Source organism: Danio rerio, chromosome 7 (genome assembly GCF_049306965.1).
Source record: "Danio rerio strain Tuebingen ecotype United States chromosome 7, GRCz12tu, whole genome shotgun sequence".
In the NCBI taxonomy this organism is placed as follows: Eukaryota; Metazoa; Chordata; class Actinopteri; order Cypriniformes; family Danionidae; genus Danio; species Danio rerio.
In genome coordinates, this window is record NC_133182.1 from 20,821,794 (window position 1) to 20,847,576 (window position 25,783).

General features: G+C 34.9%; 2 protein-coding genes across 16 annotated transcripts in view; one reads left to right on the forward strand and one right to left on the reverse strand.

The window, feature by feature from the left end:
- Window positions 1-5,689, reverse strand: fis1 (fission, mitochondrial 1). The gene is made up of 5 exons (NM_001310843.2): window positions 5,603-5,689; window positions 4,935-5,067; window positions 4,765-4,841; window positions 1,707-1,812; window positions 1-580 (listed from the first exon to the last, which is right to left on the reverse strand). Exons 1-5 carry the CDS (start codon window positions 5,645-5,647, stop codon window positions 480-482), a joined length of 462 nt encoding a protein of 153 aa, NP_001297772.2. The 5' UTR covers window positions 5,648-5,689; the 3' UTR covers window positions 1-479.
- Window positions 5,690-7,266: 1,577 nt separating this feature from the next.
- gigyf1a (GRB10 interacting GYF protein 1a) overlaps window positions 7,267-25,783 on the forward strand; it is a 54,069-nt gene continuing 35,552 nt past the window's right edge. For 7 of the 15 annotated variants that reach the window (XM_017357010.4, XM_009303122.5, XM_009303123.5 and 4 more), the window contains exons 1-6: window positions 7,267-7,493; window positions 14,698-14,963; window positions 15,200-15,243; window positions 15,389-15,452; window positions 20,639-20,768; window positions 25,667-25,762. In XM_017357010.4, the coding sequence (XP_017212499.3) occupies window positions 15,418-15,452; window positions 20,639-20,768; window positions 25,667-25,762 (261 nt within the window). In that variant the 5' untranslated portion in view covers window positions 7,267-7,493; window positions 14,698-14,963; window positions 15,200-15,243; window positions 15,389-15,417. Of the gene's footprint in view, window positions 7,494-14,697; window positions 14,964-15,113; window positions 15,244-15,388; window positions 15,453-20,638; window positions 20,769-25,666; window positions 25,763-25,783 lie in introns of all 15 variants that reach the window. The other 8 variants (XM_021477778.3, XM_073908357.1, XM_073908358.1 and 5 more) reach the window with 2 other exon arrangements.

The window sequence follows — 25,783 nt, forward strand, 5'->3', positions numbered from 1 at the left end:
GTTAGTTCAGTATGCACACGTTTTAATGGTGAGGTATTACAGTTTATCAAAAATCTTTCATATTAATTACCTGTAGTTTAAATACATTAATATATATTTATATTTGTCATTTAAAAAAGTAAACAAACAAACAAAGAGAGAAATGCATGCTTTTACAATACATCTCGTCCAGTACTGCAAACCCTTGGCAATTGAATTTCTTATTAAAAATAAATTCAACAAATTAACATTTTAGATGAAAAACAAAACACAATGTAGTATTTGACTTAATTTTAACCCCATATGTCCACACACACCAAAAAGAGCTGGTGAATCATAAAGCACAACGAAGGTAAAATATGATTACTATTTAATGAAAGTCCAAAATAATAATAATAATAAAAATAAAAAAGCTTCAGGCCTCCTTGTGTTTTTATGATTATATGAAATCATTAAGTCTGAAGAGGGAAGGAATCAAAGTATGTCACAAGAACTCCATTTTAGGACTTTGCACCTTTAGACACGGCCAAACCAATAAGACCAGCCAATCCGGCCACACCTAATCCAATACCACCGACAATCGCCATGCCGACTAAACCATCTGAAAAAGAATGAGAAAACCATCATTTGTTTTTACTCTGCTAAGATTAATCTAATATTTCCTTTGGTATTAACATTTGTGTTTAAAAGGTATTACATGCATTTTAATATCTATATTCAGTCTACACTCACTGCCACTTTATTAGGTACACCTTTTGCCTTCAAAACTGCCTTAATCCTTCGTGGCATAGATTCAACAAGGCACTGAAAATATTCCTAGAGATTGTGGTCTATATTGCAATGATAGCATCACACAGTTGCAGCAGATTTGTCGGCTGCAAATCCATGATGTGAATCTCCCGTTTCACCACATACCAAAAGTGCTCTATAGGATTGAGTTCTGGTGACTGTGGAGGCCATTTGAGGACCGTGAACTCATTGTCATATTCAAGAAACCAGTTTGAGATGATTCACGCCATCAGAAGATGGGTACACTGTGGTCATAAAGGGATGGACATGGTCTGCAACAATACTCAGGTAGGCTGTGGCATGATGCTCAATTGGTACTAACGGGCGAAAAGAGTGCCAAAATATCCCCCACACCATTACACCACCACCTCCACCTGAACCGATTGTTGCAGCAGAAATCGAGACTCATCAGACCAGGAAATGTTTTTCCAATCTTCTATTGTCCAATTTCAGTAAGCCTGTGCTAAATGTAGCCTCTGTTTCCTGTTCTTAGCTGACAGAAATGGCACCCAGAAATCTGTGTTTACAAACAGTTGGACAGGTGTACCTAATAAAGCGGCCTGTGAGTGTATATTCATGTGCCATTTACACAAAGGGCTTCTCATCATCTATTAAACATGAAATCAATGCTTATTCTATGTTTAAGATAGTATCTACAGTTATTGTGTAATGTCAATTCAACCTATATAAGCATTTAATCTATATAGTCTCACACAGGAAGGTCAATATAGTCTCAAATATACTTCATTAATCAAACTAGTAGTGTATCTTTCAATGTAATGCAGGTGAATTGCAGGGCTTGTGCAAACACATTCCTACGATAAGATGCTTTTTAAATAAAATGGCGTCCTTGCTGAATCAATGTTTAACTCAAAATCCTAATCAAAAAGGCCCTGACTGAGTTTCAGATTTGATGTTCAGATGCAGTTGAGTCTCACCTTTTTTCAGTGCATCCTTTATGAGTTTTTCTAGCTCCAGGGCCTGTTTGTTGTCCGGTTCATTCTTCAGAAGCGTACGAATGTACTTCAGTGCTCTCTCATACTCCTTAGAGAAGAAGAATTGATTTAGGATGGGAGAAGTCAGTCAAACGAAAGGAGAAGGATTTTATTTGAACAAATAATCAATGAAGAAATAATCAATGTGCTTTAAAACACTGTTTCTAGAGGCCCATGAAAAGAAAGATTTGTGGATATCTTCCTTATTCTTGTCTCTGTATTATGGAAATGATTTCTAAAGGTGATGTGAAACTTGGTGTAATGGCTGATAAAATTTAGGTCTGCAATCACAGGGTTTGAAAACCATTACTTAAAGTGGCTACATTTCAATATTTGCTGCTAGGTTTTTAATTAAATAATTAATGTAGTTTTGATACAAAAAACTTCAAAAAAGCTTTTCAGTTTCTACTCAAAACAGTCCTCCAAAAAGTTTTTTTTGCTGTGAGTTAAAACTACTTATTTAAAACAACACAATTTTTTGGGACAACTTAACTGTTTTAATTTAATCGACATGAATGAATTGTGAATGAACCCAGCATTTTCTTACAGTGTAAAAAACCAACAACTAAAAATTGCTAGTGGACAGATTACTGTGACACATACAGATATTTTGTATTGTATGCAGGCAGTTCTTTAAGAAATGTGACTTTCTTTTGTTAGGCAAAACAGTGTAACATTTCAAGTAGATAAAGTTGACGACAAAAATTATTAGTCCTCGTGTGAAATAAAAAAAAATTTCTCACATAATTTTTCACAGTATCTCATATAATTTTTTTCCTGAAGGGAGAATGTTTTATTTTATTTAGTTTGGATGTAATTTCTTTTTTCAATTGGCTACAGAACAAACCACTATAACCTAATGTATTGAATAATTAAACTAGTTAGTTGTGTAAATATAGATAGTCAAACCAGAAATTATTCTGGGACCTTCAGCATTTATAAAACATGACAAACACAAAGTTACAGTCCACTGCATATCTAAGTAAATGCCATTTTGAAAATGAATATAGGCAATGTATTTTGGTGCTTTTAAAAAAAACTGATTTATTAAACAGATATATTTATTAAAATAATATTTTGTCACTAAACATATTTAGAAATTGAAAGGTAATACAATTATCTTAATTTTTTTTTTGCTTCTCTTGATTTTTTCTCTTTTTAAATTTATATTTAATATTTTTTATAACATATAAATTTGGGTGTACTAGTCTTTGGACCGTTATAAGTTATTTTGTTAGATAAGCTCCATATTTGGCTTTAGTACTGACTAAACTAATGTATATGCACAAATATAATATTGTATAGCTTCCTATTAAAAATATGAATTTAAAAGAAATATTTGTGAGGGGTGTACTCGTATTTGCTGAGCACTGTATTTGCCGTTAAACTGTGTCAGTAGAACAAATTCCTCCAGTACTACACTACTTTCAAGATTGCGACTTTCCCACGATGCTGTTATTTATGTTTCTGTCTGCATCTCTGTAAAGAAGTGTAATATTGTGCTCATATAAATTCTGAAAAATACAACCGTAAACAATCTATTTTGTGACACCATTATATAAACGATAAAGCATAATGAAATGATGGACTTTTTTATTCCGTCCATATGATATATATTATCATACACAATTTCATCGGAGACTAACAGTCCTCAGGCCTGTAGCCAGCCTGGTGAAAGGAGTGGTTAGTTTTTTTCTCAAAAAGTGAACCTTTTTGCAGTTATACGCCTCAGTTTCTATTTAACTATGAGATTTAAATACTGCATTTTAGTGATTTGTTTGCTGGATTAGCTAGTCAGATGTCATCATAATCATACTTTTTGATGTACTAAAAATATTTCCTAAAAAATTGCAATAAAAAAATTACTAAAAGGCTACATTTTTAAAATACAAATTTATTACATCATTAGGACAAAAGTTTTAAAGTAAAAAAAAACTGCAGCCGACTGCCAGCACATTCAACATTCAAAATACATGCACATATGATTTCAAAACAACATTAGCACTATTTAATTGACTGTGAACAATGTTGTACTTTGATAATCATTGGCTACTAATAGGGTTGCAAATTTACTGGTACTTTGGTAGCATCGCGATACTAAGGCTCCAAAATACTGGCAGTGACTCTAGTTTGTAAACGGTAGTATTATCATTAATGGTTCAACAATAGTCAACAGCATGTGGAAAAGTCCCTAAATCTCATTCATTTGTGCCAGCAAATAATCAATAGACTACTTTATCTTATTGTAATTGTAACACTCTATTAAAATTTTCTGATGCTTCAAACACACATCTGAATCAGTTCATTTCTATTCCTGCAAATATGATTTAGCTACAACGACCACGACAATCTCTTAAAAAGAACAACTTACTAAAGTGAAATTTATTATTACTTTGGATTCTTACTAGATAAAACTGAAAATAAAAAATACAATAGAGGAGAAAAAATGAAAATAGCAATAGGAAACACTAAGAAAACACTATTTTTTTACCTCATATTTTGTTTAAAAAATTGTCTTTCTGTAATGAATTTCATTTGGTATAATTTGTATCTCATATTTAATGCAGTTTTTGTTGGTCAGTTATCTACAAAATAACAAATAACATTTAAGGTGAAGTGATGTGCGTCAAAAGCCGCTATACTTGCTATTGTGATACTTTTGTTTTGCTGGTATAGTATCATGGCCTAAATTTATGGTATCGTGACAACCCAAGCTACTAATAAGATTTCCATATTTAAAACTTGCAAAGAATATTTTTCTAAAGTTAATAAGTGTGAATGTGCGATTATAAAACCAATTTTACAATAATTCTTGTGTCAAAGCAGGGGAATTGTGTTTATAGTTTAATGAATTGGGTGAGCTTTCTCAAAAATGGCGTTATGGTTTTTAAAATTTTAAATAAAAGTCTGGTTTAGTGTTTTGACAAATCAAGTAAAACTGAAAGAATGTATCATCAGTGACAACATCATCCCAAACATGGATTCAGGATTCATCACCCACCTTAAGTCTGTAATTTGCAACAGCAAGGTAAAAGAGAAAATCTCTCTGGTCATCTTTTTTGCTTGTGTGAACCAGTTCTGGTGAAAGAAAACATTTGAGTGAATTATCAAACACGAACAAGCAGGCAGTAACAAACCAAAAAAACAAACAAAAAAAGCTGAATCACAGACCTTCTAAAAGCTGAATGCCTTTTACAATGTCATTTGTGTATTTGCTTCTGATTAAACACCAGGCATATTCAAAAGTAGTGTCTCTGGAAACGGGTCCTTTCACCAGCTCTGCGTTATACTTCTTTTCAAACTTCTGCAAAATAAAAGTCATGTCAGTGGATCTAATCACTCCATTCGACCAGTAGGATGATGATGATGATGTCAGGATCATGTGCTCCCCCTGGCAGACAAACGTAGACTAACTTTTACAGGAAACTGATTAATTACACTTTGTCTTCTATTTTAAAGAAAATAAAATTATGTATTTGACACGATAGGAGTCATTTTAATATTATGGAGTATATACCGTATTATACAAACATAAACTAATAAAAAAGGTGTATTAGATATCTCAAAACCCCGTAGTGTTAGATGTTATAACAGTACGTTTACTGTTCGTCAATAAAGATCGTCAAAATAACACAATGAGTTAAAGATACATGAGTGAAAATCATATATAATGTCCATTATTTTTGTTTTGGGGTGTACAGTAGAAGTGCGTCAGTCGAAAGCCTTGGTATAAACCCGACAACGGTGATTACACTATATAAAACAGTTTCATCAAGACGATATCTAAGTCATTTTTGATTCACAGCAGTGAAAAGACTGATTAAAATGCTTTAAAATACCTTTAGATCTTCTGGTGCTACTATGTCTGACACAACCGCCTCCATCTTCGCAGAGAAACCAAACACTGGAAGGTTCAGGGCGTTGTCAAAATAAAAGTCAGTGATTGCGACACACCGTTTTAATAGTGAGGCAGCAATCTATCTCGCTGTTTTTAATTAACGTTAGTTTAAATGAATTCTGTGGTTATCGAGTTCTATGTTATTTTGATATATTAAAGGCTATGCGTTTCACCTAATCAAATTTCAGTTTGTTGAACATAAACATTTTATTTTAAAGCATACATAAACATACAGATATTTTACTATTCCCATTCCTATTATTTACTCTTTACTATTGTGATATCATGGTAATATTATATAGTATATTTCAGTTCACTTTAAATGCCTTGAAAAAAAATGGAGAGAAAAATATATACGTAATCCCCCAAACTGTTAAAAATATAATTTCCATCACAGAATGTAAAACAATAGGCAATGTAATGAACGTGTGTATGCAGTTTCATAAAAAATACAACCAGCAAGACTGAGATTGTGAAACGGAAGAGTTTACTGGGTAAAACTTTTTTTTTTTTTGCAAAAAACAGTTCACAAGTTTGTAGCAATATTTGTTTACTATCCAAAATATGAATTACATTGTCAATGAAAAAGAGATATGAGAGCGAAAAAGAGAAGAAGAAAAAAACAAATAAAGAACATGATATAAACTTGAGGGTAAGACATTTAAGAATCAATAACAGTACATACACTAAAGTCATTACAAAATGAAATAGTTCTGTTTGCGTTCTTATTTTTATATAATGAATTTAAATGTATATAATGACTAAACTCTTGCAATTACTGGGTAACACTTTACAATAACAGTACATGAATACTGACAAATTAATACGTAAACTAAACATTACCGTAATTATGAATTAATGATCAGTAAAGGTATGCGCTTATTTATAGCTTAAAGAAAAATCACCAAAAGAGACATTCCCTAAACAAGTGAGCAACAGACTCAGAAGAAGTCTCACAAAAAAAGCGAGACACGTCAACGTCATTTTTGTAAAAATTGTTTAACTGGATGAAACCCATGCATAATTTTAAAAGACATTTCTTTAATTTTATTTGTTAAAACATTTCTGAGGGAGTGACCAAACATACGACCATTTAATATCATCAAAAAAGTTGTTTCAATAAGAAATAGAAGAAGGATTTGAGATGACAAGACCTGATTTTATGATTGTTTTTTTTTGTGGAGAAACAAATGGATCCATCAACAGTAAAATCAGGACTATAGTGACATACAGAAATAAATAAATTAATAATATTTCTAAAAAGCATACAAATCCCATGAGATGGCCTTGCAAACAATATTAAATTATTTTTTGGATATGGGCAGAGTAGCATATATCTTACAGTAAAATTAAAAATACAGACAGAATAAGTAAAAAAATACCATTACTGTCAAATAACTGGTTCACTAATATCGCCACATTACTGAACCAGTTATTAAAGAATAAAGATTTCCTCTTATCATTAGGCAATGCTAGTAGGGATATTCCTTCGTTGTCTTTTATTTTGTACAAGTGCATGTCCAGAAGTCTTGTCAAGCTTCCGCTAGGCGTCGCTCTCTTCACGCCCCTCTGAAAGAAACTCGACACTGATCACGTGGTATGACCGAGTAGGACGGCCATCTTCCCTAAAACACAAACAACAAGAGCGTACTAGACATCAACACGCAACGACCATTGGAGAGGGAGATAGAGCGCTAAAACAGTCAAAACGGAACACGATTCTCGAGGAGGAGCACAGAACACCAACAGCTGCACATGCATCCGAAGTGAAGACCGTAGAGTTCGACTGGGCGACTGGACAGTACAACCGCATCGACAGCTCCAGAAAGACGGTCAGCAACTGTGTGTGTGTGCGCGGTCTCTCCTTGAATGTCTGAAGCTTTAATGGCAGATGGGTGTTGCATTAAGTTTCATGCAAACTTGGGAGGGGAAGGGCAGCGTGTGTGTGCGAGCAGCAAACGCATCTCAGTGTATTAGGAGCTTGAAGTGCTTTAAGTGCTCGGTTCGGTTGACTTAGCATTAATGGTGTTGTTTGAAGTTGAAGGGGGTTTGTATGTTTGGTAAGGCAGCTGTGGCCGTGGGTTGAAGGCCACGGGAAGCAGCGGAGTGGAGTTTGGAGGGGCGCCGCGTGCACATGCAGGGGGAGTGTGCTGGCCATGCACGCGCATGCACACTCCCCCCTCCCTGTGCACGCGACGCCCCTCCAAATTCCACCAATCAGTCGAATAAACGACACTAACCTGCTTTGGTCGCCGTTTTCGTTGAACGAGATGGATATGAAGCACCAACATATCACCAGTGACAAAACATGCGCCTTTTAGCGTACTTTTAGTTCAAAGACACGTCGAGTTTAAACGGGCTAATAATTACTGGTACGTAGTTATTAGCTGATCGAGTCGTTTATTTGAGTCGGATGTTTTCAAAGAGTCGATTTAGCCAATTCACGAGTCGAACTGAACTCGTCAACAACTCACAGAATCGAGAACTGGCAGATTGGTGTTTTATCTAGAATTTAATGCAACTGTGGAAAGAATTGAGGAATTAAGAAAAGTGATGAATGATGTGTTCAAAACCTTCTGGAAAGTTCATCATTTGTATTCAGTGTCATTTTCTCACATTACATTCAGGTAGCCTTATTCTACATGAGTGTGCATTGAATTTATGTTTGCTTTCGTGCTACTTTTTTATATTGTGTCTCTGGTCTGAGGAATAATCACAGTTATCACGATTATTATGCATTCATTAATTTTAAAACCCTACTAGCCAGTGGTGTAAAGTAACTAATTATAAATACTCAAACTACTGTAATCGAGTAGTTTTTCTCAGAAATCGTAATTTACTAAGTAGTTTTATTGATAGTTCAAAATCTTTACACGAATTGACCCAGAGACTGGTTAGATGCACTGTATGATGACCGAAATGGCCTTTAACACCCAGCAGGCAAAGGATGTCAACATGGTGTCAGTTTGACGTTGTATCCCAACTTCTTGAACGTTGCATTTTATTTTGAAATGAAAGTCAGGTTGAGAATGTTACAGCTTGAAGTTGTGTGGACGTTACCACTATCACGTCTATCAGACGTTGGATTTTGGTTGCCTTACCAGATGTATAAATGTCAGTATTTGACGTCAATATGACAGTTGATGACTTTATAACAACCTAAAATCAACCAAGTATCAACGTCATTTGACATCATTATTGGACATCAAAATAACATCTTTAGATGCATTGATTTTTTTTGTCACCTGACGTCATGACCTAACTCTAACCTAATATTAACATCTTTTGGCGTTGTGTGCCTGCTGGGCAATAACGGAATGCACTACAGAATGTTACGTGTACACACATCCACAAATGACATGTAAACACATTAGCTTTTTAAAGCGTGACACTTACTACTCGCTACTCTTGAGTACTTTTGAAAGCTCTACATTTTACGCATACTTTGAGTAATATTTACAACAGATACTTTTACTCCTCCTTTCAAGTTTAGGCAGGTAATGGTACTTGAGTATGATTTTTCAGTACTCTTTCCATCACTGCTACTAGCTTAGAAAATCTCATGAAAACTAATATTTCACTGTTATTTATGTGTGCTCAGTAATTAAATAATACAGCACAAAATATCAAAATTATAATATTAAAATGATCAAAACAGGCCATAATAAGTAAAAATAAGAAAAAAATAGTATTTTCAAATGCAAATCTAAGCTACATATTAGCCAAGTATTTCCCTTTTAAAGAGAACAAATGTAGTCAAAGGTTGCTGAATCTCTGTCTGAAGAGCACTTTTGATCAACAATATTATGAACTTGTTTGGTATTTTCATTTTGTGTTTTTTTTTTCTCTTTCGAGTACAAATGTGTATATTCCATACAAAAGCATGAGCTGAATTGACGAATTAAAGCGCAATTAACTCCACAAGACGAGATAAGACATGAAATTGGGTTCACGAGGAAGAGACAAGATTTGTACAAAATTAAGAAATCTTAAATTAAAATCTTTTGTTTAACTAAAAAAAGAAATCACAAAACTATTTTGATGTATTTATAAAATAAACTTTTAATGGATGTTAATATACTTCTATTTTAATGAATTCTAGGCAGTAAAGGACATGAAAACACTGCAAAATATTTTGCAGTTAGCCCATGTGGATGAAAAATGGTCATTTTATATATAATTTTGAATACTAGCAAAATATTTGCCAGTATATGAATGGAGACTAGATTTTTATTCAACTGAAAAACACAGATTGCAAAACAAGTGTTCAAATCAAGATCACGATTCTTTCTCATAATTCTGTAAATGTAAAAATAAAGGTTAGGATTATTAGCCTATCATTATTATTGTTAATTCTCAAACGAATGGTAAAACAACAATAATAATAATAGGTCTATGTGTAGATCTACTGTTGCTTAAAATGCTAAATTTTGTATTATGGTGGACTTGAACAGACTTTCTAATATGTCCCGTTTGTTATTTCACAGTAAAATGATGACATCAGAATATAACCATTCATAATTATAAAATGGAATTATTATGTTTGAGACATGTGCTTGTCATCTGTCATTGAGAACATTATTAGACCATTATATTTCAATTATATATAGGCTAGGGTTTTTATACTGACACAGTAAGCATTTATTTTCAGGCACAACACTGTGTTCGCTATGAAACAAAAAACCTATCAAATGCTTGTATTAATCATACCTCTAAAATGCGATATGATCATTTAAATGATGTGCGCACAGGTTTTACTTTCACACACACATGCAAATCAAACCTTCCGCACGGCCCTCAAACCATTGCTTTGTGCAACAAACTGAATGTTATTTACAACATGATTACCTGTTATTCATAGCATATGCAGGTTGTGTTCACTAAAGCAGTAAACAAACAGTGCGTCAGCTTACGTGCAATTTCGTGACCGTGAATACATCATTACATGAAGACAGAAATGACATTTTGGGTGTATTATACCTTATAAATACAGTATGTGACACTTTTAATGCCATTTGAAGGTACCAGTGTTGCTGTGAAGACTTTTGTGGCCGCCTTTTCTTCTCTCCCAACCTTGAAAATATAATTGGCTAAATCGTAGAAAAAGCTGAATTGGGATCGTGTGTAGGGTCGAATCGAGATTGTGATCTTTTTTCCAGTATAGGAAAAAACTCTTAGCATTTTGCAATGCGGGTGTATGTAGTCCTTCACTCACTCGATAGGTGCAGAGAATAGTGTCAAACAGCCGTGTGTGTGTGCACTATCCTGTCACAAAATGTGGCCTAAGTCTACATGACTGTAGTAGTTTGATTGCGGTGTCTGTCCTGCACTTCAATAATGTGACTAAATCGGCATACTCTACATGTCTTTATTTGATTTCTAAGTATGACTTTAATTGGATTAAATAAATAATAAATCACTGTTTACATGGTAGACTCTTAATCAGGGTATTGTTTTAATTGCATTAAAAAGATTATTACAGATTATTAGTAATCATACTCGTTGATGATTATCAGCACATGAAACTCTGTTACAGACGGCTTGGTGTTGACATTAAAAATATGTTTCTGAAATAGTTTTGAAGCTTTAACATCCCTTCAGAGTTAAACAGGTGTCATCAGTTGTTCCTGAGTTGACATACATTCTCATGTAGTACTTTGTTTAAGAGCCCAACTCCCCCAGTGAATACTATTTATTCTCACTGGTTTGTTCTGTTGCTTGGATATCTCTGTTGCTATGACATCTGTGGGTGCTTTTGATTAAACCCCAGGGATGTTTCATTTACAACTCCTGTTTTCCTGTTTGCAATAACTCTTGTAGTTGTGCTGTGCAGATGTCAATAGTCTAGAAAGATTAATCCTATATCAAGCTGCAAAAACCTGCACAGTTGCCCTTTCCAAAATGTAGTGTTTTATTGGCAAACCTTAGGTGAACTTTGCCACGAAAGAACAATCTCTGAGAGTAAGATAATACCGTGTGTTTCCTAAGGTACGGCCTATTTTGGTTTGTTTGTGGTCTTGTTTCTCAAAGTCGGTGTGAAACGGAAGTTGCAATAGTCTTTTCTTCCCTATTGTGATGTATATCTGAGTGAAATGGCTTCTTGGACAGGATAAAACAAAGGGCAGGACCTGTTTTGTCCATCCGGAATAGAATGCGTTAGTGTTTGCCAACTTTTTTAGTTTCCGAATGTATTTTTTTTTGATTGATTTTCTTTATTGATGTTTTAAAAAGTATTTGCGCCATGAGGCAAATAAACCAGCTACAAGGACAATTATAGCATTACAAATGTTGGTTTGAAGCAAAGAAATGTTTGAAAATTTACAAATGGACAGAGGTAAAAGACTGTGTACTTAACACATTTTAAATATGGGGGAAAGTTGGTCTGCACGATAAAAAAAAAAATCTAACATTTCGATATTTTAGTTTTGCTACGATATATTGCGATATGAATATAATTTCGCTAGATGAGATAAATAGAAATCTATTCATCTGTTAGTCAAATCTATGAGTGATTGAAATAAATCGTTCTTTGTGTGCTGAATCCATAATTGTGTGTTTTGTTAGTCACATTCAATTAATAAAAGCATGTCAATACTAGGCCTGTCATAATATCTATTTTCTTCTCGTACGATACATTGCACCAAAATATATTGTGATAAACTATAATATTGTCATTTTTTGCCACTCATATAATGCCAGAATGACAATATAATATGATGCAAGTAGACTCACACATTATATTTTAAAGAATATTTCATTTAAATACTGTCATTTTAAAAAATGTAATAATTAGGCATTGGAATCAAAATGTGAAAACATATCCTAAATAAATAATAATAAAAATTGTTAGCAAAAAAAGTGCAAGGTAAAAAGTAACAAAGGCTGCGATATCTGCTAGCAGATCTATTATCAGTTGTTAGACAACTACAATACAGATAAAGATGTTGTACAATCAGCTAAAAAGTTGCTAGAATAGTTTTTGGTATATATATTTCCACTGAACATGTCTGTTGGAATACTCCCCCTTTGTGGCAGTTTCCGAGAATTTTCGGTTTTGTCATGCAGTCATCTTCACTGCATGTATATTTATAACAAAACAAGGCCTATTTGTGCAGAATCAGTTTACGTGCTTGCTTACATAAATTAATATAGTAACTTACCTTTGTGCTTAGCCAAAACACATTACCTGAGAATAAGTAATCGATTCAAAAGACTAAAGAGTCGGTAGATAGAGACCAGATGAATTAAATATCATGTTTAAGAACTATAGTGAGATGAGATCCAGCAGTGTATCCTTGTTGAACTGTATGACATGCGCTGCTCTCACCTGGGGAGGTGTGCTCAAAGCACCTCAGACATGCGCATATGCTGCACCACATGCCAGAGTGCGTGTATGGTCATGTGATGTGCGTTTTCAGTTGTATAGTGTGGACTGAGATCTTTTCAGTAACCCAGTGCCCTCTGGCCTTTGTCTGTGAATTACTACTAATCACAGAGCCATGGATCTCTGATAAGATGTGCATGAGACTCACAGCTTTTTTTGAATTGCTATTTTGAATAACCATTCAGCCATAGAAATCAGTCTTATTTTTTCATAAATTCCTTTTTTTTTTTCTCAAAATGGAGTTTTGCATCCAGAACTTGACTGTTGCTCTCGCTTGTTAATTGGATTGTTGTGGTTTGCTTTTGCCGTGATATCATCTGATGTTCTGTTTTTCCAACGGTTTGATTTGCACTAATTATAATAATTAATATTTTAGTTAGCAGAATTTTAATGATAACTTCAAGGACAATATCTTAAACAAGGGTACATTTTTTTTAAAGTTTGCTTGTCTTAAAATTTATTGTTCAGGATCACAGGAGCGTGTTGGAACTTGACTGCTTTTTTTAATGGATGTATTTATAATATATTCAACATTTAGATACGTTAAATACTAGGGATGTAACGTTATCAGAATTTCACGGTACGATAACACCTCGGTATAATTGGCACGGTACGGTATTTATTAAATAATTTAAGGGGAAAACAAAACTAATGAAAAGACTCAAAAAAAGTGCCAGAAGTGTTAATTTACCTTAGCACTGAACATATCAATGACATACAAATTAGCCATCTATCTGTAAGTTTCGAAACAGGAACTTCAATTTTTTCATTTTAATAACAAAAAAATCATTAAACCATATAAAAAAATAAAGTTTTAATTTAGTATGTTGAAAACTCATCACATTCAACATTTAATCACTCACTCACTTAGATAGAGATGGGTTTTTTAAGCAAAATTATCATATAACTATAATCTGGTAAAAGCTGGGATCTCTGGGCATGTCCCCTGCAACAGAAAAAAAAAACCTTTCATTTGGGACTGAGGTTTCTGGGACAGAGAGATATGATTTAGCCAAGGTTGACAGCAGTGGGTAACGTTGTGCATTGTCTTTCCACCACTTGAGAGGACAAGCCATGAGTGAGATAGAGGTCTCTTTGCGGTACAAGTCAATGTCTGCATTAATCTAACAAGTGTGCTGTGTTCTGCAGTCCCCATGACTGTTTTTAGTCGTATTCCCTGACTTATATTTCACCACAGTTTGGCAGTGGCTGCATACTGTTTTTTTCTTTGTCTGTCACCTTTTCTTCTTTTTTTTTCTCCTTATCTTTTTAGAAAGAAACCGAAATGCTTCCACACATCCGAAATCGATTTAGGTTCAATCATTTCCAGCTCTTTTCTTTCCCGCTACTAGCAACACACTCCATTTCCGCATTACTCAATCTGTTGTAACAACAGACCGCAAAGGATGATGGCCACGCCTAGGCTGATGGGAATTGTAGTTCCCGCTACCTCCTGTTCGCTTTATTCCCCTAAGCAAACTTTTCTCAGAAATATAGTTTTATTGAGTCATGCGCCTACGGTAATATTGGAAAAAAATTACTATTTTGACGGTATTTACAATATTGTTACATCCCTATTAAATATATATACATGCATTTAGGCTATAATAAAGAATGTTTTTTGTGTGTGTTTCTTTTTTTTTCTGCTGCAGATAAAGGAGGGAGAGGGACTGTCGGCGTGAGGAGAGGGTCACCATCTGGGACCTGGTCCACACAGCATTGCCAGTATAGCAAAAAGAGTTAGAAAGGTTCACATACAAATAGACAAAGAGAGAAGCTTATTTGGGGTCATACCTGCTTCTGGCTGCTGTATAGTCAACAAGTTAGTCTTTTCTTTTTTTGTTTGTCTATTTTTTGTTCGCTGCAGTCAATCGACTTTAGACGTCAGTATCAAAGCTGCAGTTTTGCAGTCCAACAGGTATTATACATTTTAGAGGGCTTTATTCATTTTTTGGATTTCCATTTGTGTTTTATTTGTTTGTTTGTTTTCATCGGCTGTGAACAAGAGAGCACTTAACGTGTCTGACCTTTTGTATTTCTGCTCTCTTGCACATACACCCTATATAAGGCAGCTATAAATCATCTTCTCTCTTAAGTTGGCTACTCTAAAATACACACATACACACACCTTTCAACCCTTTCACTCTCACCCAGACCTGGTCCAGCCTATTTTTGCCTGCGCCACTCCCCTGGACAGGGTAAGAATGACATTTTTGAATGGCTGTGTTTGTATATAGGTGACGATTAATAGAAATTAATAAGTTTAAGTTCTCAATGTGTACTATTAAGCAAAGGATGCTTGCAGTGTATTGTAATGCTTATGTCCAGGTATTTTGTTTGCAGATTTTCACCTCTGAGAAGGAAGGAAGAATATGACTGCTGAAACACTTAACTTTGGCCCAGAATGGTAAAATCCCTTTCTTTCTATGCCAGATCTTTGTTTTCCCTCCCTCCCTGTTTTTTCCCCTCTTCTTTCTTTTTTTTTTTTATAATTTCACTCCTTCACAAACTCCCATTTTTTCCCCACTGCACTGCATTCCCTGGTTTATTATCTTGACAGAATTTTTTAGATTTAATTACTATTTTTAAAACATTATTAAATTGAGAAGCAGCAATGTAGTACTTTACATGTAGTAGCCCATAACCTTTAAAAGTTAAAGTGACACAAGACTTTTTGCCACATTGTTATACATGTGCAGCACTGTTGTTAGTGTTATTTTCTTTTTTTTTAAGCGGTGGTACTTCAGTTGCAGAAAATCGTTTTTTACATATATCTTACTTTGATTACATACAGCTAACATGAAAATGACTACCATATTTCCTATTTCCTCTGAAAGGCCTGCCCTTAAGGGGCTCTAATTGGTCAGCTACCATAATGTGCTGTGATTTGCAGATCGGCTCCACGTCACCAGGAAAAGCATCACGCGTCTTTAAGCATGCGCTTTGTAAACACTGTCTGTCAGAGTAGCTGTTAGCGTTATCAGTTTATGCCTGAATCAGAAAGAAAATGAAGAGGACACAGCTGAACCTCGTGCCTGCTCTCTAAAATAACATCTGACAAGTGTCTTTCATAAATATTCAGAATAAACTTGTGTAAGTAATATGAAACGTTCTCATATCTTTTGCGAGTTTGTTGTTTGAGATGTAGAACGCACAGAAAGCGGCTGCATAGACAGACACTGCACACGCTTCTGAAGATTGTGGCTGTTTATAGCAGTCTGACAGATGAATATGAATTTGTAGCTAAATTGTTAATGTGCCAAACAGCATTTTGCGTTGTTGTGTCCTTGTTTACGTCCTTGCTACAACATACCGCTAACACTAGACACTGTGCATATAATAGATCAATCTGAACAAATAAAAATACTTACAGGTTGTGGCTCACAATCCACAGCTTCTTCAGTTGGAGAAGTTTTAGCCGAATCCAGCACTGAACTGGGAGAGACCCTAGTAGCTGTCTTTTGTCAAGTGCTAGCTATATTCTATATAAGCGTTTGTGATCTCGCTAACCTGAATGTATGTTTTTGTAGACTCAGTAAAAGCCAATGTCTCCTTTTGCATTGAACTTTGATCGTTTTACATTCAAAGATGTTGTTTATGTTGACACAGCTACATTACACATCAACTTATGATATCATATTAGACCACCCCTTTAAAGAACTTTTAATAGTTTTATTTTTGTCTGTCTACAATCGAACAATTCAGAGATTTATGATGGTACAAAAAGTTTATTATTTAATATTTTGCTTAATTTTTTATAGATATTTTAGGAACAAATTACAGGTGAAAACGATCAAAACAAAATATATATATACATAAAATGCTAAATTAGCCACAACATTGTAAAGTAAGCGAAATTATCAAAATCAAACATTTACGAAATTGTCCAAAATAAAGGTTGCCAAAATTTCTGTATCAATGACACAACATCCAAATTCATGTGACGTTTCAAATATAATCCATTATTTTGTTAAAGAAAGAGCCAGCCATTTAATCCATTTATTCTCAAAAGATTCTTCTATTTCTATTTCCAAACCTTTTCGTTTGAAGGGCTAAAAAACAAATATCAGTGATAGCTGTGGGCTGAAAATAATTATACCAAACTGTATTACATTAAAGTTGCCATGGGTAATTTCCTAATTTATCACCTGATAACTAAAAAGAAATGGAAAACATCACTTTGAATTGTATTACCTAATGCAGTGTAACTTAAAATATCTGTTGCAATAAAAGCATAATTATTAAAATATACAGTGGAGTTCAATGCTGAGTACGCTAGTCTGAATCTAGGCTGAATCGGTCTTTGCCTTGATTTGCTCACCAAAGTCCTTTATACGTTGGAAGTGTATGTATGTACACTTAAAACTAAATCTGATTAATTAAAACTATTTAAATTTTAACGTTTAATTTTAGATAGTTTTTTGTAGCTAAACAATAAAACAAACAAATAAAAGGTTTTATTAAATTTCAGATGACAATCTCTAAACCATCCCCATCATTCTCCCTCTCTTCTCAGATGGGATGGTGGGCCAAATCAAAGGTTGCCATGGGCGAACTTTGGCCTGTGAGCCCTAGTTTGGGGATCTCGGTTCTATTTCCAATCTAAGATGTTCTCGATTTCTATTAATCAAATTAGATAAAAAAGAAATTGTTTCGAAATATGTGGATTTTGTTTGCTGAAAACATTAAGCTGTTTTCAGCATTGATAAGCATAATATATGTTTTCACAGTTATGTATATTAGACTAATTTCTGGAAGCGACACTGAAGGATTGAAAAATGACTACTGAACATATATTATGTGTCTATTGATATTTTAGTTATGTATTCGAGGTGTTTAAGAAATAATATTCAGTAAGGTTTAGTATAGATTTTGAATGCCAGGTATTTTGATGTGAATTATAAATTAGACTATAATCTTAAAATGTGAGGCTATGTGGGCTATAAATGCCTTTTATCACATGGCCTTAATAAGTTTGTATATATAATTTATAGCCATATGTTCGAAAATATCTGTTCTGAATTGCTCCAATGTAGTCAGCTTCAAACTGTAGTATACCAGGCTTGGCGCTACAAATTTTAAAGTATCTTCCCATATTTCTGTAAATCTCTTTCTCTCTCTGTTCTGTCATTCCCTTCTTCCCAACCCCCTTCTCTCCCTGTATCTCCTTCTGGCACACACTAAATGATTATGCAGAAATTAAACCGTTAGGCGTGGTCCTGTGCTCAACTAAGGCTCTTCTGTGCATAGTTGGTCCTCAGCCAACGAAAGTAAATTCCTGGGTTTGACATGTACAATGCAGGGGTGGTATGTTTCCTCAAAGCTGCCTTCATCAGCTTATCTCAGCAGGGTTGTATTTATGTAAAGTTTACAAAGCCGTCCGTGGCTCTGAAAGCCCATTTCTACAAAAAGGTGCCTCAGCCGGTGCCGTTTTGCTGCAGGAAAGTGCTTTCAGTCAGGAAAAACAGCTTTGCACTGGCCCCTGAAAGCTGCTGGGCTCGAACCAGGAACCGCTTGCGTCAGATGCCGGAGGCAGGATAATGTCAGCAGCAAGTAAAGTTGTCAAAACAACAATAACTCTGGCGAGACTGACACGCAACAAAACCAGATCACTCCTATTATATTCTGCAGAGCTATTTACACTTTACCATGCATTCTGTTTCTTTATAAAGTAACTGACAAAGCAACTCCAGATACGTAATTTTGCTAAAATGAAGTGTAAACCATGTTTATTAGCATGCAAATTTAGGATCGATGCATTTTTTTTATTGAAATAGATTTGATAAAAGTCTCCTTTGTTGACCAAGGCTGCAGTAAAATGTTAGTTATAATGTGAAGTATTACAATAAAAACTATTTTAATTTGTTTTTGAAAATGTAGCTCATTTCTTTAATGGCAAAGCTGTATTTTGAGATCATAATAACGTTTTCACATTATTTGTTCTGTCTCTAGTGTCTCACAATTCTTCAGAAATCATTCAGATAGGCAGATTTTGTGCTTAAGAAGTATTTCTTATTATCTTTATTAATAATTAGGGGCGTGTTTCGTTTTATAGTTGATCTGTGATCCATACTTATCAAAACCCACTAATCGGAACACACGTTACCTGCGGATTAATAACATTTTTGAACTTGTCGGTTAATTCAACATTTATAACAATTGCAGAGAGATTGGCTCCCGCGTCATTCAATCACATGTATGAAAGCATTTTGGCTTCCCTGGTAAAATATGATGATGGCGGAAAAAGTTGTGTTGGGATCTTTTCTTGGGTTATTAATTAAAGGTGTTTTCTGTCACTGTTTGTTTAGCCTGCAATAATGTATTCAGTGTAAAGCTGAACAATTTAACATTAAAAAAGATTGTGATCTCAATTCAAACCCGCGCAACATGAATGATACTCAATGATGATGATTTGCATATTTTTATTAATCCTTCAAAATGTTGCATTCAAATCTGTGTTTAAACAAGATTCAAGTTTTACACCTTTTCAGTTCATTACAAACAATTGAATAACAGATGTACTGGGATAACAGCTTAAAGTTCAGATATAAACACTGATGTTTATGATAAAGATTAAAATTACTGCGACGCTCTTGAATGTTATAGCAATTAGATTAGTGTAACTAATGGGTGGCAACAAACAACAATCAAAATGATGTCGCTGAATTGGTTTTCAAAAATGATCCACCTATAATGAAACATGATGTTTTATGTGTGAATTGTTAAATCAATAATTTAATATAAATAAATAAATAAATAAATGTTGTACAAGCGTTAGTTTTCTATATTTGGCATTGTCTGCAACAGTAGTAAATATCATTTTTCTTATTGAATATTTATTTTTTCAGCTGGTTCTTTCTGGATTTTTATTTTTATTAAAATTATAGGTTGTAAGTTCTGTATGTTAAAACCAATTGTTTTTGCAGTAATATTTTTGTATAAATGAAAAGCAGTTGACATTTGTCTCCTCCCTTTTTTGCTGATCCGAAAAACGATCTGATTCAAGACTCAAAACCATAGTGTGATCTGAACTATGAGATTTGTGATCCGTTACAGCACTATTAATAATAGTTGTGCTGCTTGTGTCTGTTCAGATTAAAATATTGGAATCTTCTAATTTGTTATAGAATTAGAAATGCTTGCAATGAGCTAGTTAGCAAAATTATATTATAAACAAAAATACGGAGAACATGCTGGAATATCACTGGTGATATTGGAGAGTTTATTTTAGATAAACCTAAGAGCCTAAATATCTATATAAATATTATTGGCCAATTGCAGTATTTTTACTGCAGCAAAAAGAACTCATGATGGCAGAAGGATTCTAAATTATTTGTTTTACATATCTTAAAACGGTCTGGTTCTTAGTATTTTCACTGACCAGACATTAACACAAGCTTCAGTATCATTTTGATGGGAAAAAAAAAACGGTTGCGATGCATCCTAAATGAAGCAGGATGAAGAGTCAGCACTGACAGGGCCATCTCTGGGCAAGAGCCAGGACTAGAGCACTTCTCAATGGAAGCTTCCAGATTGTTGCTGCTGAACATCTTTTGATCGGATTTTTCTTTCTCTCTCTTCTCTTTCTCTCAGGCTTCGTGCACTTTCCAGTGGAAGCAGCTTGTCTTCCCCTCCTGCCTCTCCTGCTATGCCAAAGTACAAGCTGGCCGAGTACCGATACGGCCGAGAGGAGATGCTAGCACTTTATGTCAAAGACAACAAGGTAAGAAAAAGATTTAAACAAATCGGCCTAATTTTTAAGCTTAGGTTATTTCCCGGCATTCAGCGTGCCATGATTAGGCCTGCTTGTATACCTCATAACAAGTCTAAATATCATAAGGGCTTGCTTATAGTTAGATTAGTTACCATCTTTTGATAAATGGGTGTTTTTCATTTCTCATTGCTGATTTGCCGTTGTGTTCACATGCTCAATAGAAATGACTGTGATTGGTCACCAGTTCACCAAATTCTCTGCTGTTTACTAGGGTTGGGTGATGTCGACCAATTTGGCATCGTATAATGTCTAATGTGAAACATCGCGATGGACAATGGCATCATCGTTGTAGGTGGTGGTGAATCTATTGTTTATGAATGATTAATTCATTCATAACGTATTAGTTATTTGTAGCCTACTGTTTCAACTACCTGACCCTCATAGTCTTTGTTTTACCCATAACCAAATCATAAATAGATAAAGATAAGTTACACACAAATTTCCACCTGTCAATCCCTTTTTCTGCAGGACTCTGGCATGAATAGGCAAAGTGAGCTGTGTTGTTATAATGGCGTCGACAAACTTGGTTGGTATAAAAGGTTCACAGCCAACAGGAACCAACCAACAGTATTTGAGGTAGTGTACTGACGCAGTGACGCGTTACCTGATAGATCGAGATATACAAAAGACTGAAGAGTCTGTAGATAGAGAAGATAAATTAAATATCACGTTTAACAACTATAACCAGACGCGATCCAGTGGTACGGCCTTGATTAACTGTCCGGCGTGCACTGCTCTCTGGGGTTTTGTGCTCAAAGCACCCGCTGACTGCCTGGAGCTCAGACGAGTGCATGTGAGTGTGCGTGTCTCTCTGTGTATGTGGTCACGTGATGTGCGTTTTCAGCGGTATAGTGTGTACGCAGAGCTGTTCAGAAATGCTAGATGAAATGCAGGTGTGGATGTGGATCATTTTTATTTTCAATTTTAAAGCAAAGACATGTTCATGTAAACGCGGCCTAAGTGTGTATTTTTCGCAAGCGAGTTTACAACAGGGGCAGTGTGGAGGATCTTGATGCAGCATCAAGATGTCGGCCATCGGCGATGGATGATGGCATAGTCTATGGACCCATCGTCTATAATCAGCTGGTTTGACTATAAGCTGACATACGAGATCCCCTGATAACTTGTGGCTTTAAAATGCTCCAGTGTCTCTGTGTCTTTGTTTACACTTAGTAAACATCGGTGAGTTTGGTGAACCAATGAGCTTCGCGGCCAATCACAGTCATTTCTGTTGAGCACGTAAACACAATGGCAAATTAGCTCTGTTTAAGAACGTGCTCAGTAGAGATCAAATGTCAGCAGGAAAGGTACGTTTTTACAATTTCAGTATCAATTTGTAACAAATTTCAGTATCGTGCAACCCTAAAAGCAACAGTATGCAACTTTGTCACAGCTCTCCTTGTCGTAGACAAGCAAAATTACCTATACGTAGCTTTGTTGAAATGGATGTTTTTAAAATTTCAGTGTTGATTGGTAAGGGAATTCCAGTATCATGCAACCCTAGTTGCTTTAAATCTACTTAATAGAATTTCTATAAAACATGATAGTTTTAGTGTGGGTTGAGTAAAAAAGAAATGAAAATAAGTGTTTCATTCCAGTTTTCACTTTCTTGTGTTATTGCATCAGATTTATCTAATTATTGAAATGTGACTGTCCATTTAAATGCTACTCTTATTGAAACTTTTATTGTTTTTGGGGTATGTCAAAGCACGGTCTTCACCTCCAATTAATAGAAGAAGACTGTATGCATGTTATATCAAGAAAGCCTTTTTGAAGTTTCACTGAAAACTCAAGGGATTTGATTGGCACTAGTTATCGCATACCTTTTCAGTTTCCATCTCTTCATGTTTGTAAATTTCATTTGCTGGATATGATAACACGTCATAAAAGTGTGTTATCTGCAATATTTGTAGAATACAAAGGTTGTGTTTGTAAATGTCATTTTTTAAGCGTTTTGTGAATGCTGTTGAGCTGTGAACGGATTTTATCTGTCGAATGTTTTTAAAGAGATAATCACCCAAAAATGAAAATGTCCTCACACTCAAGTGGTTCTAAACTTTCTTCTGTTGAACACAAAACAAGATATTCTGATGAACGCTGGAAAAAATGCAGCCATTGACCTCCATGGTCGAAAAAACAAAATGCTATGGAAGTCACTGGCTGTTTTTTTTCCAACATTCTTCAGTATATTTTTCTTTATTTTCAACAGAAGTATTAGACTTTTTTTGGCAAACTGTCCCTTTAATGGATGTCTTTTCATGGTAGTCTTTAGGTCACATGGCCTGAGGTTTAACACGGAGTGCATCTTGTACATGTTTCCACTGGTTGTCTTTTAACATGCAAAATCTGTCTTGCCAGTACTGACACAAGTCATAAAGGTTTCCACGGGCAACGGCAGCACCAGGGCTCTGTTGCAACAGAAATAGACTGTAGAAACTGTGCCTTAAGATAATGATTTACTATAGCTTTTTTTATTGCAGGGAAACTATTCAGCGTGCACTGATAAACATGGATAGTTTTGATGTGTTTGAAGAAATCCGGTCCTACAAAGATTTCAGTGGCTGGATTTGAAAAGAGCACTCAAAATATTTTCATTTATTTTGCCTCTATGTTTGGGAAGTCTATTTGACTGTTGCGTTTAAAGGTTGAGCATTTATAGTCTGCTGCAGGAAGCCACGTCAACATTGACTACATTTCCTTAGGGCAGAAGTAATAACAAACTTTTTTTGGAAAGTGAGCAGTTGGAGTAGGCTTGGCATTATTTTTACATACTTGGATCGGTCTTTATTTTGATTGGATAATGTATTAACAAATATAGCAGTGTACGATTGACAGAGGTTAATGTTTGACCAATAATGTTTGCCTTATTTCTAATCTTTTTATTGCAAGTTGTTTGATCTCATCATTTGGTATGAGAGTTTGGTATATAAAAAATATGTATGATGATAGTTTAGTCTAGGATAATAACATTTCATGTCTTGTTGTCTTAAGAAAGGGATCTTCATGAAGAGATTCAGTTGCCCACTTGTTGAGCATTCCCCGGGAGGCTGTGCCCTTTAAAGGGTGCGAAAATGCAATTTTGGAATTTACCTGAAATGAGCCATACCAAATATTTGAGACGGGTAAAGACCTAAAGTTAAACTGTTTTACCAAAAAAATGAGCATTTACGCCCTCAATTGGTTCCAAACCTTTGTTTTTTTCTGTTGAACACAAAAGAGGATATTTTAAAGAAAGCTTAAAAAAAACCTATCCATGGGTTCCATGTGCTGCCGTCGCCATTTTTTTGTGACCAAACGGGATCAGAGAGCTTAGGATGACCAAGAGGCAACACCCAATGGAACGTTCCATTGCAACAGCCCCAGATTCCTCCATTTTGGAGTGAAAGCGATCAGCTATATGTTATTGGTATCATGATGGCAAGCAGCTGCTTTATTTTTTATTTATTTATTTATTTATTTATTTATTTAAAAAGCGCATTAAAGCTGAAATACAACCTGAAAGACGACAATACAACACTTACTATCACAATCAACAGCACTTTTAATAGTTTATTTTACAGACTTATAATATGATTTTGTTCTATTGGAATTTTCATTCTAAAATGGCCGCCGTGCCATATAGTGGTTGTTTCCCAAATCGCACTAGTGTCGCCTCTTGGTGATTTTATGCTCTTTGACGGTACTATTATTTTTATGATTTGTGTCAGAATGCACACCTAACATAGTAGGCTACATAATATGGCAAATAATATACATATGTATGTCTGTTTATTACTGGATATTGGCATGATAGCGCTTGTATATTGTCAAAGCAACTTAACATAGAAGATTATAGTGAATTTAAACTGTCAGTCCAGTTTTCAGTGTTGAAGTTCAGTTTAGTTCAGTTCAGTGTGGTTTTAATTTCACTGCTGAAAGTTCAAACACAGAAGAGCAAATCTATCAACGCGCAGCTCAACAAGTCTCAACCAAGCGAGCCAGTGGTAAGAAACAAACTTCACCAATTGATGAAAATGAAGGAAAAAAAAAAAACCTTGAGAGAAACTAGGCTCAGTTGGACAAGAACATTTTTCCTCTGTCCAAACCTCTTGTGCAGAGCTGCATTAGTGATAACCTTCACTGTAAAAGCCCTGAGAGCTTCACTGCTGATTGGATTGGGGTTGTTGGGGTTATTACTAGACTCTATGGTTCGGCAGATCAAAAGAATGTATTTGCTTTAAATACTATTGTTTTTGGGGGAGTTTACTGATCCCTAGTATTAGGCTGCATCTCATAACGTTCTTGGTCATGGCAAACAGTAGTGAAGCCGTGAATAAATGTACAGAAAAGAAAGTAGAGACAGACACGTAGATTTAAAGGAACAAAACCCCATCATCAGACCCATCATAACCAGTATTTGTTTATTCCTTAGCAAAATATCGATTTCATTTAGCCTCATTCATATGCATTGTGGTTTTGAGTTTGACCATATGGGACACAAATATGGTGGCGAGTGTAGTGGAAGTGACATTGTTGGTACCCATGAATAACCGTTGACTTCCATAGTAGGAAAAAACAAATACAGAAGTCAATGGTTACAGATTTCCAGCTTTCTTCTAAAAAATATTTTGTGTTCAACAGAAAAAAAGCATGTGTAACACAAGTAAAAGGTGAGTAGATGATGACAGACTTTTCATTTTTGAGTGAACTATCCCTTTAAATGTGGCTTGGAACTACTTGCGCAGTCCAAACTTTTTGCATAATTAAAATGCTTTTCAGTCTTGCAGGTGTGAACTTTCTGATATTTTCAGTCCATCGTTTGCAGCAGTCGAGTGAGTCATTGTCTTGGACTGTGTGTGTGTTTTCAGGTCCCAGAAGAAATGCAGGATAAGGAGTTTGCTGCTATTCTGCAGGATGAGCCTCAGCAGCCTCTGGCACTGTTGCCTCTCACCGAAGAGGAGCAGGTGAGAGACACACACTTACAC